The following is a 13,995-nucleotide window of genomic DNA, read 5'->3' as shown; positions in this document are numbered from 1 at the left end:
CCTTATCTTCATTTCAGAGCTCTCGTAAGCCAAGGTTGGAAGTTTGGGGTCGCAAAATTGTTATTGTGAGTCTTCAAAAAATCGGCAGCCCTTGTATTTTTGTCTTTCGACATAGCGAGGTTCGCTAACTGATTTCTTCTCCCTCATCAAGAATGATGCTTAGTTTTTATCGAAAAAAAACTTCTTCGTATAGCTCTCAACTTCTGTGTCTGCCTCTGATCTGTCATTGAAGATGAATTGAGCATCATCTGCATATAATCGGTGACTTGGATTGTCTAACACTGACTTTTCACTGAAGTTGTGACCACGAAGGACTAATCCAGTACCAGCTGTTTTGATATTATGCTCTGGTTGTCAGTTAGAATCTATAAGTTTTGTCGTTTAGAATATATAGGGTTTTGACTTTATGTTTTGACAAAAGTGGTCGAACCATATGTCGTTGTGCGATCAAAATTCCATAGTCGCGCAGGGCCTATAGTCAAACTGAGTCGAAACATAAAATCGAACTGAGTCACACTTAGAGGGCTTTATGTTTTTCAAAGCTTTACTTAAATACAATCTAAAACGCTTAGCTGATAAACCATCATTTTGCGATTCAACCATGTTTTTCTTGAATTTTTCTCCGCATTGTTTTTCGCGATCACTTTGTAGATATAATTATTTCAAGGGCATTTTATTAATGCATGTGTGTCTGTCTGTATCAGTACTTTTCTGAGATGTTATCTTAGTCGATGCCTATCTATGATATCAATTGCTTTCCACATATGTAAAGAAGACGTCTTGGCTAAAAAAAATCCTCTTGGGGCTGAAAATCTAATTGACTAACAAGAATAGGTGCTGGCTGGCATTGATATATATCAATGCCAGCACCTATTTTTGTTAGTCAATTTGATTTCCAACCCCAATAGGAATTCATGAGCCAGGAAGGCTTCTCCTGTGGATTTTCCTTTTCTCTATGCGAAGTTCGACTTGTCAATGTCGGTCTTCATCATGGGGCTAACGCGGTACAGAATTATCTTGCACAAAGGTTTTCTTCGGAAAAGGTACATGGCTGGATGAATGGCTACGGGCTGGCTGGCGGGATTGCTGGATGACTGGCTGGTTGCCAAATAAAATGCTTCGATGGATAGAAAAAAAAGCTTGTTGGTTGTCGTAACAGAAGGATGGGTGAATGGACGGCCGGATTGTACGATTGAATGCTTGATGGTGGATATATAGCTGGCTACAAGTATAGATGGCGGAATGTTTCACGTCAGTGATGGATAGTTGGGTGAATCGATGATAGATGGATGCGTGGCTGATTGGATTGATGGATGGTCGAACACCTAGACAGATAAATTCTAGAATGGATGACCGGATTGATGGACGGATAAAATATTGGATTAATGTATGGTGGGATTGATGGATTGCGGTATATATGGAGGAACAAAAGGAGGGGTAAACAGATGGACGGATGGTTCAATAAATGACTGGATGGATGACTGTTTAGCTGAGCAGAAATTTGTCTGATGTATTGATGGATCGATGGATAGATGGTTGGATTGAATGATGAATAGATGGCTGGATTGTAAAAAGATTTTGGATGAATGCATTGCTGAATAGATGACTGGATGGATGTAAAAATTGATAGAGGTCTCAATACATGGATGCATGGGTGGATGGCTGAATTAAATGATGAATGGATAGATTGGTATCTGGCTGAATGGATGAATAGATCGTTGCCTAGATAGACGGATAGATGGCTAGGTGAATGACCGGATAGATGGTGGAAAGAATGAGTGGCAGGAGGGATGGTGTAAATGGGTTACCTGCAGGGCGGGCGGATGATTGAAATTACAGTTAATTGAGAGGACAGCTGAAGAACAGTTCAATGAAAAGCTGAGTGAATGGCTGGCACGATTGCTGACTCGATGGATGGATGGCAGGATATATTACTAAATTGGTGAGTAGTAGGATGGATAAATCTGGGATTGGATGAGTGAATTTTCCGTTTACAAAGAAGGAAGATCCCGGTCGGATTCGAACCACGGATTTTTGTCTTTAACATTTCAGTCCGAAGTTTTTAAAAAAATTTCGCTAATTGAATGGACTGATTAAATTCTCTTGCCTTGAAAAAAAAACGATAAGCTCCCAATCTTTTTGCGAGCCAAGAATTGGAACTTTTAACTAAGTAAGGCGGATGCAAAAGTTATAATGGTTCTGATTTAAACATTGTTTAATTTTTCATAACTAAAAACCAAAAATTGCAAACAACCATGTTCTCAAGAGAGGCAGGAAAGAAGATTATTAGAACCCTTAAGTCCAGACAGCTGGTGCAAAAAAAGCTAGGCAACACAGCAAAAAGCTTTAGGACAGACTTGAAGAACTAACTACCCGAAACAATGACAGACGTTTAGCGTGGGAAAATCAATCCGTTGATTACAACAGTCAGATAATCAATAAGATCATGTTGAGAGAACTAAGTGTAAATCTTCATACCCAAATTGCATCTGGTCAAACATGTTCCATAATCTCATTTGCATCTATCCATACAATCATAAATATCCATCTGGTCTATAACTATCATTATTAGTGTAACACAGACAAATAAAATATCATGATCCCACGCAAAAAATCTATGATTCCACGCAAAAAATTTTGCGCTGCATACAGTGCTCAGAAAGACGAGTTGATCGGTGAAAGTATTTGATTTGCTAGCAAGCTACCCGCCGCTAGAGGTAGTTTCGTTGGAATACTAGGCAAATTTGTAGCGGCCTGTTTAATTAGTAGAGCAAAGGGGGTTTTAAAACGCAATGTCTGTTGCGACTGAGAGATTAGATACAACGGCTTGAGGTTTCGACTTTGTTTTTTGACCAAAGTGGTTGAACCAAATGTCATGGTGCGACCACAAATCCCTAGTCGCGCAGGGCGCTTTGTCGAACTGAGTCGAAACTTAAAGTCGAACTGGGTTGATACATATTTAACCTTGGTCGAAACGGTCGAGCTGAAACTTGCGTTGTCGAACTTGGTCGAAATATTCATGGCACAGAACTTGGTCGAAACATAAAAGATTTTGGTTGCGCCGGTCGAAACATAAAGTTAAAACCTCTGACAGGGATTTCCAAGTGTATAGGATTTGAACTTAGAAAGTTAATGAATTGATCATTTTAGCATCAAATTTGTACGCTTGGTAAATTAAGACTACAGGATTGTACAAATCTACCTTTGCTCTTGTTGTTCAATCTTTCCTGAAAAAAAAAACAATTGATTTTGTTCGAGTTGTTCGTGTTTTTGGGCTGTGATTGTCGCATTTAAATTTGGGTAAAATTCTTCAGAACTTATTTCCAAAGCTACCTTTTCAAAAACGTTTTTATTCTAATCACTTATGTGATATCATTCAAAAAGAAAAATTAAACTTTTAACAAGATACATAGCTGTAATTATGTTAAAAAACATTCGTTGTTTGAGCATTGAATTACAGTTAATTTTATACGTGCTCTCTTTGATAAAAAGTCGAGTAATTTTTGAAGACAAAGTTTAAATACAGTATCTGAGAGACTATCATACAGATTCAACTTACAACACACTTTTAACACCAAGAATGAGTCGCAACGAACAGACGAAAGCCGAGTACGGACAGCAGGACACGAGGAGCGAAGCTGACACGACGGCGTCTAAATCGGGCGAGGATTACTCGGAGTCACTTCGGAAATGTTCCAATTGCGGGAAGAAGGAAACCACAATACATTGTGTGATCACGGGTCAACTCGTCTGTAGGTAAGTTTGTGTAGTCGCGTTTTTATTGATATGTAAGTCAGTAAAATTTGCAGCGGCCATTATTTGGAAGTTAAATTGTAAGATTTTTAAGCTGCTTATCACATTACAGCCATCCCAGTAAATTATAGCCCCCCAGATTTGACGAAAATCAGTGTAGTGGGCAGGCGCGGATCTAGGAATTTCTCGAGGGGGAGCGACTTTTTCAAAAAAATCGAAAGTTTTGTCGAACTTTTTTAGGTCGATCAAATTGATTTTCTGAGCTCTCCCAAATCCTCATAAAGACTTTATTTTGACCAAATTCTCTGCGCCGCAGTCAAATTTTTAACAAATAGGCCAAAAAAGGCGGTTTTAGGCACTTTTTGGAAAGTTTTGGCCAAAAAAAAAACTGTTTTTTTTTTGCTGAGCGCGCTCTACCCGCAAATGTAGTATATATTATTGGCGCCAAAGGAGTCTTCATAAAATTTTCAGTCAGACAAAATGGATACCTCATAATAGTACAAAGGGGGACCTTTTGGGTCGGCAGGGGGTCGAATCCTTGAGGAGAGGCGTTCGCCTACCCCCCCCCCCCCTAAAAACGCTACTGGTGGCGGGGCTACAGCTTTTGGTTAGGTTGAAGTAATATTGACTTTAATAGATGCGAGCCAAATTTTAATTGAAACGATTTAAAGGCTTCACGTTCATTTTATCTATAAATCATCAAGCATCTATTCCAGTAATTGAAAATTGGTCAAGTTTAGTAAGATCAATGTTAAGATTGAAACTGTTGGAACTTTGAGTGTCCGGTAATTTTATCAACTCGAAACGGAACTAAAACTTTGCTCACATACAGGTAGGGATTTATGATTTTATGAAACCGGAGGGGAGCATACGTTTTTTGGACCGAAAAGATTTTTTTTATGGTCCTGTTTTTAGTCGTCTTGCAAAAATACCCATAGAAAGATTTTTCGTTTCCTGGTTGATAATTGTTTGTTGCAAAGAAGTACGGATTGAATTAATTAGATGGGAACATGTCCATACCAAGCTTAGGTACGTTGGTGGCGAACTGAATTTCATAGATGTTTTGTTGTCCCTAGAACTCATAATTTCTGCATCGATTTCCCCGGATTTCAAAAATGGTTTCAGTCAAAACTGGAATCGAAAGAATTGGTTGAACGCACAGATTAAATGGGTTGTTGATTTTTGCCCGGATTGAGGTATTCGACTTATGTTTCGAGAGACTCGACCAAAAATGGCAATATTTTGACCGACTCGATTAAAAATGGCCATGTTTCAGCCGACTGGACCCAAATTGGCTACGTTTCGACCAAAGGAAAAATTTGTTCGACTGTGTTCCAGTGAAGTCAACTATGTTTTGACCGATTCGACTCAAAGTGGCAATGTTGCGACCGACTCGAGCGAACAAAAATGAGTTCGACCCAAGCCACCTGTTTCGACAGATTTTACCAAATTGCCGATGTTTCGACTGAAACATCGCCAATTTGGTCGAGTCGGTCCAAACATAGCTGGCTTGCGTCGAACACATTCTCGTTCGGTCGAGTCGGTCGAAACATAGCCAACTTGGGTCGAGTCCGTCGAAACATAGCCAACTTGAGTCGAGTCGGTCGAAACATAGCCAACTTGGGTCGAGTCGGTCGAAACATAGCCAACTTGGGTCGAGTCGGTCGAAACATAGCCAACTTGGGTCGATTCGGTCGAAACATAGCCAACTTGGGTCGAGTCGGTCGAAACATAGCCAACTTGGGTCGAGTCGGTCGAAACATAGCCAACTTGGGTCGAGTCGGTCGAAACATAGCCAACTTGGGTCGAGTCGGTCGAAACATAGCCAACTTGGGTCGAGTCGGTCGAAACATAGCCAACTTGGGTCGAGTCGGTCGAAACATAGCCAACTTGGGTCGAGTCGGTCGAAACATAGCCAACTTGGGTCGAGTCGGTCGAAACATAGCCAACTTGGGTCGAGTCGGTCGAAACATAGCCAACTTGGGTCGAGTCGGTCGAAACATAGCCAACTTGGGTCGAGTCGGTCGAAACATAGCCAACTTGGGTCGAGTCGGTCGAAACATAGCCAACTTGGGTCGAGTCGGTCGAAACATAGCCAACTTGGGTCGAGTCGGTCGAAACATAGCCAACTTGGGTCGAGTCGGTCGAAACATAGTTGGCTTCCACCGCACACAGTATAACACAATTTTCCTTCGGTCTAGTCGGTTGAAACATAGCCATTTTTAGTCGAATGGGTCGAAACATAAGTCGAGCCCCTCAACCAGGGCAAAAATCAACAACCTTTTTAATCTGCGCGTTCAATCAAGTCTTTCAATTCCAGTTGTGACTGAAAGCATTTTCGAACTTCCGTGAAAGTCGATGCAAAATTTATGATTTCCAAGCGTCTCAGAGCCTTAAATTCGCAATCGATTTTTGAAAATTTTAGGCGACCTTGAAGCATATTTCTGTCTGAAAAATTGTCTGAGATAGGTCAATTGATCTTTTTAATTGAATTTGACTGTTCCATTTTTTGTTATTTGTCATTGAATGTCAAAATCGTTCAAAGGTGGCCGGTTGATCTTTTTTTTATGTCTGTTTCAACAGTTTCCAACATATTAAAGTGAACTATACCTCCTATCCGAACTATTTTTTTCTGTCTAAGGAACTCAGAGTTGTCGTTTTTCAGATCCTGCAGGGGTGACAACATCCGGGACCTGATGAAGGACCTGAAGAACATGAAGGAGGAGTTGGAGGTCAAGTACCCCAAGTCTGTGCGGGAGAGGATGGCAAAGATCAACAAAGTCAACAAAGACCTAGACGAGAAACTCAAAAAGACCGAAAAGGTATCTTTTTACTTTGCAGCGTCAATACATTTTTTAGCTATTTTTTTTAATTTAAAGAAACTCTTTAATAAACTTGGCACCAATTGATAATCAGAGTAACCGACTATCTGCATTTGCTAACGATGACTAATTGATTTAATCTGCAAAGGTTTTCCACAGTAGCGGATTAAGAAATTTACCGAGAAGGTGGATTTTCGAAATTATTGTCAAAAGTTTTCTGTCGACCGAAACTTTTCTGAAACACTTTTAAGGACAATTAAATTTATCGATAAATCAATTTTTAAGACAATTTAAACCAAAAATTTAGAAAAAAAGTTTCCGCGCGTGCTTTGAATTTTTGTGCACACGAAATTTTTAAGAGTTGGTTGGTCAAAGATCAAAAAATTAAAATATTTTTCCCGCGCGCGCTTCTTTTTTTAAATTTAGAGCCCCAAATTTTTCAACATTTTTTTAGTCATTTTTTGAAGAAAAATGTTGTTCAGTATGCCTATTTAATAAGACTATCGGAAATGCCGATATTCTATGCTTTTGTTCAGATCCTTCCATCACATCATGAACAAAAGAGAAAACTAAATTTAAAAATGAACGTTTTTTTTTAGGTTTTTCACACTGTGGTCAGAACGTTCTGTACTATTTGCACACAGCAACCGGCTATCCTTGTTTATGTTGAAAAACTCTAGCTGAGTTGCAAAAAAACTCTAGCTCAGTTGCAACTCTAACTCGGGCTAATAGCTGTCGTCTTATTTGCCAGACACCCGCTACTACGTAAAACAGCCAACATGAACAAGTAATTACACAGAGGCGAAGAGAAGCTTCGCACCACTTAAGATACAACACAATCATAAAAAAAAATAGGAAATTAAGAACGTTGAAAAAAACTAACTGAACCAAAATGAAAGACACCTAGGGACCAGCTAAAGCTGGAGGCATGTATTTGATTTTAATTGAATTCATTTATAGTGATGCGTGACGAAATGCGTACTTTCAAAAATTAGACTGCCCACAACCTTAAGCTGTTTCACTACTGAAATAAGTGAGAAGAGTGAGAATAAGAGGTTAGTTATCGAGACAAGTCCAAAAAAAACAGTCAACATATCATAAAGTTGACATTTCCGAAATCATAGCTTTGTTTTTAAAAAAATGGGCAAAGCAATTTATGCAGAAAAAATTCGCCCAACCTTTAATTCTGATTGAACCCAAAAACCCAGGTTTGGCAGGGTAGTTCGAGAAAAATCAAAGACTCAAAAAACAGTTAAAAGAATGAAAGATTTCACTATTCCGAGGACCATAAAATTATGAGTTAAAACGTATAGGCGCAGTTGCTAATGGAGGTGAGCTTTGAAATCCGTTGTATTCATTGAAATCAAAATCTCAGCTTAAGTGGGTTAGTTTTTGAGAAAACGATATTTTTTCAAAAAAATCGGTCTAATATTACTCACAGACTTTTTCGAAGTCTGTAGACAAAAGGATAAAGCAAAAAGGGACCAGAGGAGTAAGCAGACACACGAAGGTGAAGGCCCTGTTTCAATCGACACTCCTTTTTCGAAAATCAGTAAAAAGGTTTTGCAAAAAGTTATAAAATTTTCCAAAGCAATTAAAAAAAAATAATAATAAAACCCAATCCCAAACATTTTCATGAAAACTATTTCTATCAAACAGGAATTCTGAGGAAACATGCTAATCAAGAAGTTTGAAATTCAAATTAGCAACTGAACAAAACTTACGAAGCGGAAACACCAGCTGAGCCGAAAAAAGAACTGATTTTGTAGAAAAAAACTTTTAAAAGTTTCAAGTCGCCCCCTGAAATTGCCCTGTAGTAACTAGTACCCACGCATTATTTAAACTTGATTTTTCTTAAAATTCAGTATCGCAGCTGTCTTGTTGTTCATAAGTTAACAACGCCGGAAATACCTGAGCAGAAACCTATCAAGACGAAAAAATTCAAATTTATAAAAAAAAGTTTAAGTCCTCTTTCCCTCAGAACACGCACACGCACACAAAATTTTTTCCAAACTCAAAAAACGCAAAAGGCGGCCAGTATTTCGATATAAAAAAACCGAAACCAATTAAGTTCAAAAAAAAAGAAATTGAAAAAAAAAACGAAAATTTGACAAATGAAGTTGATACAATTACAACAAATGTAAACATCAAATTTCTATTCGACCGGACTTTTAAAAAGCTGGAACAATAAGAGCCACTCGAAGGAAAATACTTTACAGCAACAGTAAACGACTTTTAGATGTGGCAATTAAGACAAAAACATAAGCAGACAAACATAAGGCCGACAATTTTATTTGAAAGAGAAAATTTCCGTTTGAAAAAAAAAAAAACAGGTGCTGGTCAGGTTCCAACCCAAGACCTTAGACGTACCAGGCATTTTCGTTACCTCCAGGCAAAGTTGGCGGGGAACGCATATAAGTTTGAACTCAATATGAACCAGGATACAAATGCTTCAACTGATTTTGTTAAACTAGTTGTTAACCCGAAAAACTCTACATTCCGATTTGATAACACTTGCTAATCACAAGCGTAACAATACTTCATGAATATAAAATTCAAGTATATTCCAAATTAAATGACGCAATTTTGGCTGGATTATACGATCTGCTCATTTTTCGGTCCATTCATACTTCGACTTATTACTACATGTTTATTGCTACAGCGGCTTATTGCACGCACATCTAACTATCCACGCTTTTTTTATTACCAGGATGCAGCTGAAGCATACCGCGATCTGCGTAAGCTGGTGGATGCGAGCGAGAAAGAGACTCTCCGAAAGATCAAAGCAGCCCACAAGTTCAAGAAGGACGAACTCACCGCAGAAATGAACATCTACGAAGGCCACTTGAAGGAGAACCAACAAGCACTCGACAAGGTACATCGTAGCTCCTAAAGGACTGGAACCAAACTTCCAACCAGTAGCTTTAACGATTAGTTCAAACAATTTTGATCTGGAAGCTTTCCCTTCCAAGTCAAGATTCGAGCTCTTGAAAAATCTGAATAACAGAAAAAAAAATTTTTTTCTCGGTACTTCTTATTTCTTCGATTTTACTGTTTATCTCATGGAATTATTAATTATAATTGTTTTTTTTAATGTCCTTCCCAGAATCATGATGCAATAAAATTAAAGCCAAAATAAAAAGAAATAAAATTTAAAAGATAAAAAAATTTTCTAAGGTTTCTCGGTCCAGGCTAGTAAAATTATGAGCGTACTTTTGCTTGATTATGTACACGTAAAAGGTGAGCTCAACAATTCAAACATCAGAAATGAACTCAAAGTTCAAATATACCGTATAATCTGGTGTCTGGTTGACATTGCGTTACCGGCGACGATCTGTTAAGGAAAAAATTTGTCACATGCGAGAATTCGTAAGCCATCAGCAAGTAGGGATCACTTGCTCCACTGCGCTTACATTCGACACGAGATGTATAGTGATCGTGAATCAGTGTAGCCGCTTAAACTACTGTATCAAAATTTGCATATTATTACAAATTGTCGTCTCATACGTAATCTAATGCTAGTGGTCGTGTTTGAGGTCTCGAATGACTCATGCCATACGATCCACTTTCCGGTGGGCAAAGTGAACGATGGGGAGATAGCGTCCTTGTGTCAGACTAAGAAGATGTACGCAGACATCATCGACAATCTCCACCAGCCAGAGGAGAGAGAGGAACCCACACGCACTTCACTCAAGGTCAGTAGAAATGGGTCATCTTGTTAGCTTTTACACCCCTATGGTTCATATATTACCCCCTATAGCAAAGAACATCCACCCTGTAATGGACTAATTTAGCGGCTATGCACATGCAAATTTTCTAGCTTGCAGCGAATGTGCCCCGTTTCCAACAGGGAGAAATAGGTAACAAGAACCATCGAATTTTTACTATTAAAAAAATCAAGCAGAAAGTAAGCCGAACACTTCATAATTAAAATAACCACAGCTTCATAAGATACAACTTCATAGGAAAGAAAAGCATCAATAACTGCCTAGTGCAAGCCATAGCTACGATCATGTCTATTTAAGATTTTGCTAACAGACTTTTTAAAATGAATATCTTTGAAACCATTCTGATTACAATGTTTTACGCTTTGTATGTTGAATAATGATAGTAAAGTCTGGCTTTGAAAACAAAATGGAGTTGACTTCGATCTAATTAACAATTATTGTCACTATGATGCCCAGCAATATCGAACCCCTCTTTGCATTTGTGAAGGTCGTGGAATCTTTTCAGCAATTCAAAAAAAATTCGATTTTTCTGGGCATCAACTTACGAGGTCAAACTGCGCACAGGATAGGCGCACAATTTTGTGTCTGTATGTTCCTGGATTCCAGAGACAAGTCTTAGAACATATTCCAAACTATAAGTGGATTGCACTTATAGAATTTCAGTGGTTTCCGCGTACAAATACCTGTAACGTTAATTTGGTCGGCAGATTTGTTTTGTTGCGGATTCCGCAACAAGCAAATGAAGCCTAATTGTTCTTGATTCCGCGACTGTAAGTGGATTCAACAAAATATAAGGTGAATCCGCAAAGGTAAGTGGAATTCGCAAAATTTGTAAGCGGAATCCGCAAATGTAAGCGGATTCCGCTAATTGTAAGTGGATTCCGCAATATTGTTTATTACTGAATCTGCATATGAACAATTTAAAGCTAGAGGTGGAATTATTATCTATAGCAACGCGCAATTAGAAAGCAAGGACCTATCCATTGTCAGCTGAATCCACTAACTAATCTTAAAATATTGTTTAATACTAAATAGGCGCGGATGTCAAATTTTTATGATCGGATGCTTTTTGGGATCGGAAAACACATCGAATGGCTTTTATTTGTGGTTCAGGGTTTGAAATGGTTCAGTATGTGGTTCAGTTGATTCAGAAATCATCATCAGTGTTTGAGATGAGATGGTTCAGAAATCAGCATCACCCATCAGTTCTTGAGATGAGATGGTTCAGAAATCATCATCACTAATCAGTATTTGAGACGAGATGTTTTCAATGTTTATTAGGACAACGGACGGCTCGATTGTATTTTTGAAAGCTGAACTGAAACGTCCTCAGAAACACTGGATTAAATGTTACGTTTAAGGTATTTGTAGAAGGAGTCCACTAAAATTTTCTTAATAGAATCTACTTATATTTTGGAAAATATTTAAGGACTTGTCTCTGGAATCTAGGAACTGGCCGATACAAAACTGTGCGCCTATCCAAAGCACAGTTTGGCCTGGTAATATTGATGCCCAGAAAAAACGAATATGTTTTTCTGAGTTGTTGAAAAGATTCCATGGCCTTCTTACGCAATTCAAAGAGAGGTTCGGTATTGCTTTCAATCATAGTGACAATAGTTGTTAATTAGACCCAAGTCAACTGCATTCTGTTTTCAAAGCCAGACATTATTACAATTATTCAACATATAAAAACTTTGTGGACACTTAAATAAAAATGTCTTCACCATATTTCTTTTGCAAAATTCGGATAACCTTCTCCGCAGCAAGTTGTTTGATGTTCCGTTTTTTGAAGAAAATGATTCAACATTTGTGGTCGGGTGTTGATTTTTCCAGACGAGTTTTCATTTTTTTTTTTACTTTTTACAAACTTTAAAACCATCTGACAGATATCAATTTCCGGCGGAAATGCTAGATGACCAAAATTGCCAAGCTTGGCAAGCAACAAATGCCGGAAAACATTCAAAAATTCGAATGGCAGTGGTTATAATGGCAGAGGTTAAAAAAATTTAATGCCATTAGAAACATCATCATCAAAATACAGCAAAAATGAACAAAAATTAATATCTTGGAAACTAGATTTACCGAACTCGGGTTTTCTGAAGTTTTTTGAGGACCAAATTTCGGATTTTTCAAAAATTTCATTTAGAACTCCAAATTTTTTTGAAAGGGAAAAAAAGTAAGTGAAAAAATGGTATTTTAGTTTATCGTGGGATAATACACAAAGTTCGATGCAAAAAAGGGGTTCTAAAGTTGATAGACAATTGCATACAACAAGAAAAGTTGAGAAAAAATCTAAATAGAAAAATAGCACTTGATCTTTGTGCTCTCTCTAATCTCACAACTAATCTCTGAAGTTTACTGGATCCACCCACTCAAAATAACCATTGACAAAAATCATCAGCACGCTTTCAAACTATGCTTTTATCGAAAATTTATATTTCAGCAGCGCAGTTCTAATACGAGATAATATAATCAAGTGAATTCGACTAGGCATTTCTTTGTGAACAGTTGAAACTTGTCGACGATTGCTTGTGACTCATTTTTTACTCTCACCTTTCTGCCTTCGACACTAACAACCCAAGTTGAGTCGACATACCTCTTAGCAAAAAAAAACACGCACAGAATCGATCTAAGGGCGTCAACTAAGGCGACAAAAAAAGCAGACGAACAGAAGTCCGACAAAAATTCTTTGACGCGCGGAAAGTTTTTCGCTTACAAAAAAAACAGGTCCTAGCCGTAATGAAACCATTGACCTTTGACTTTATAGACAGGTGTGTTACCTCTTCGCCGCAAAGGTACAATGATTCAATTGATTCTGTTAAACCAGTTGTTAACCGGAAAAAAGTCTATATTCCTGTTTGATATTGCTTGCTAATCGCAAGCGTAACAGGTATGGTCTTTGTCAATAGAGAAGCGCCTTTTAATTTTAGCTATCATTCAAAACAAACTGAAAGTTAGTCACAGATATCACTGCCACGCATTTTAAAAATTTTTATAAGTAATTGATCTTATTTATTGATTTTTAGAATGTGACTTATAAACTACAGATGTTAATTGATAAAGACAATATCCTGAAAAAAACAATTGAAATATTATGAAAAAATTATTTTGAAATTGAAATTTTGATCGGACATAAAATTTGAGAAAAATTATCAATTTATATGATTGAGAAAATTCATACTGCTTATGTTTCGGAATTAAGGCTAATTTTTCTGAACTTTTCAGAAAACTACTTTTTATGTAAAACCTATAACTTTTTAGGCCAAATTTGACGAGGCGAAAGCGAAAGAAGGACTAGATCAGTTCGCAGAAGTGATCTCGGACGAAAACAAAGATAAGAAGAAGAAAAAGAAGAAGTCGGATAAAAACGAGGACGAGCAAGACGGCGAGCACCAGGGCGATGATGGAGATCAGACGCAGAGGTCCACTAAAAACAACAATGCCAAATAGACTAAACTAATAAAGCTTCAATATGAGCTACTTTTTCGTCCGTTAGAAAAAAGCTTGTGATTCAAAAATGAAAAGTGATGAAAAAAAGAAAAAGAACGATCAAGCGGGTCGGTAGCACAAAAAAAAAGATTCAACCGCCGTGATTTAAGTTCAAAAAATGGGGAAAAAAATATCGAAAAAATGTTTACTACGAGAATGATCACAACATTTAAACACAGAGGCGAAGCTGCGCTTCGCAAACA

The 13,995-nt window shown here is 37.7% G+C and overlaps 2 protein-coding genes across 2 annotated transcripts in view; one reads left to right on the top strand and one right to left on the bottom strand.

Annotated features, from left to right (window-relative positions):
* LOC134847028 (uncharacterized) overlaps positions 1–7,074 on the bottom strand; it is a 397,482-nt gene extending 390,408 nt beyond the window's left edge. Inside the window, exon 1 of the mRNA XM_063864517.1 lies at positions 7,063–7,074. The gene's annotated coding sequence lies outside the window, so the exon portion shown is untranslated. The remainder of the gene's footprint in view (positions 1–7,062) is intronic.
* LOC134847029 (eukaryotic translation initiation factor 5B-like) lies at positions 3,434–13,763 on the top strand. Its single transcript, XM_063864518.1, has 5 exons — positions 3,434–3,756; positions 6,419–6,575; positions 9,286–9,450; positions 10,112–10,270; positions 13,565–13,763. Exons 1-5 carry the CDS (start codon positions 3,581–3,583, stop codon positions 13,751–13,753), a joined length of 846 nt encoding a protein of 281 aa, XP_063720588.1. The 5' UTR covers positions 3,434–3,580; the 3' UTR covers positions 13,754–13,763.
* The last annotated feature ends 232 nt before the right edge of the window (positions 13,764–13,995 follow it).

Source organism: Symsagittifera roscoffensis, chromosome 5, assembly GCF_963678635.1.
Source record: "Symsagittifera roscoffensis chromosome 5, txSymRosc1.1, whole genome shotgun sequence".
In the NCBI taxonomy this organism is placed as follows: domain Eukaryota; kingdom Metazoa; phylum Xenacoelomorpha; order Acoela; family Convolutidae; genus Symsagittifera; species Symsagittifera roscoffensis.
Note: the sequence above shows the minus strand (reverse complement) of the source record. Positions and strands in the feature narration are given on the sequence as shown.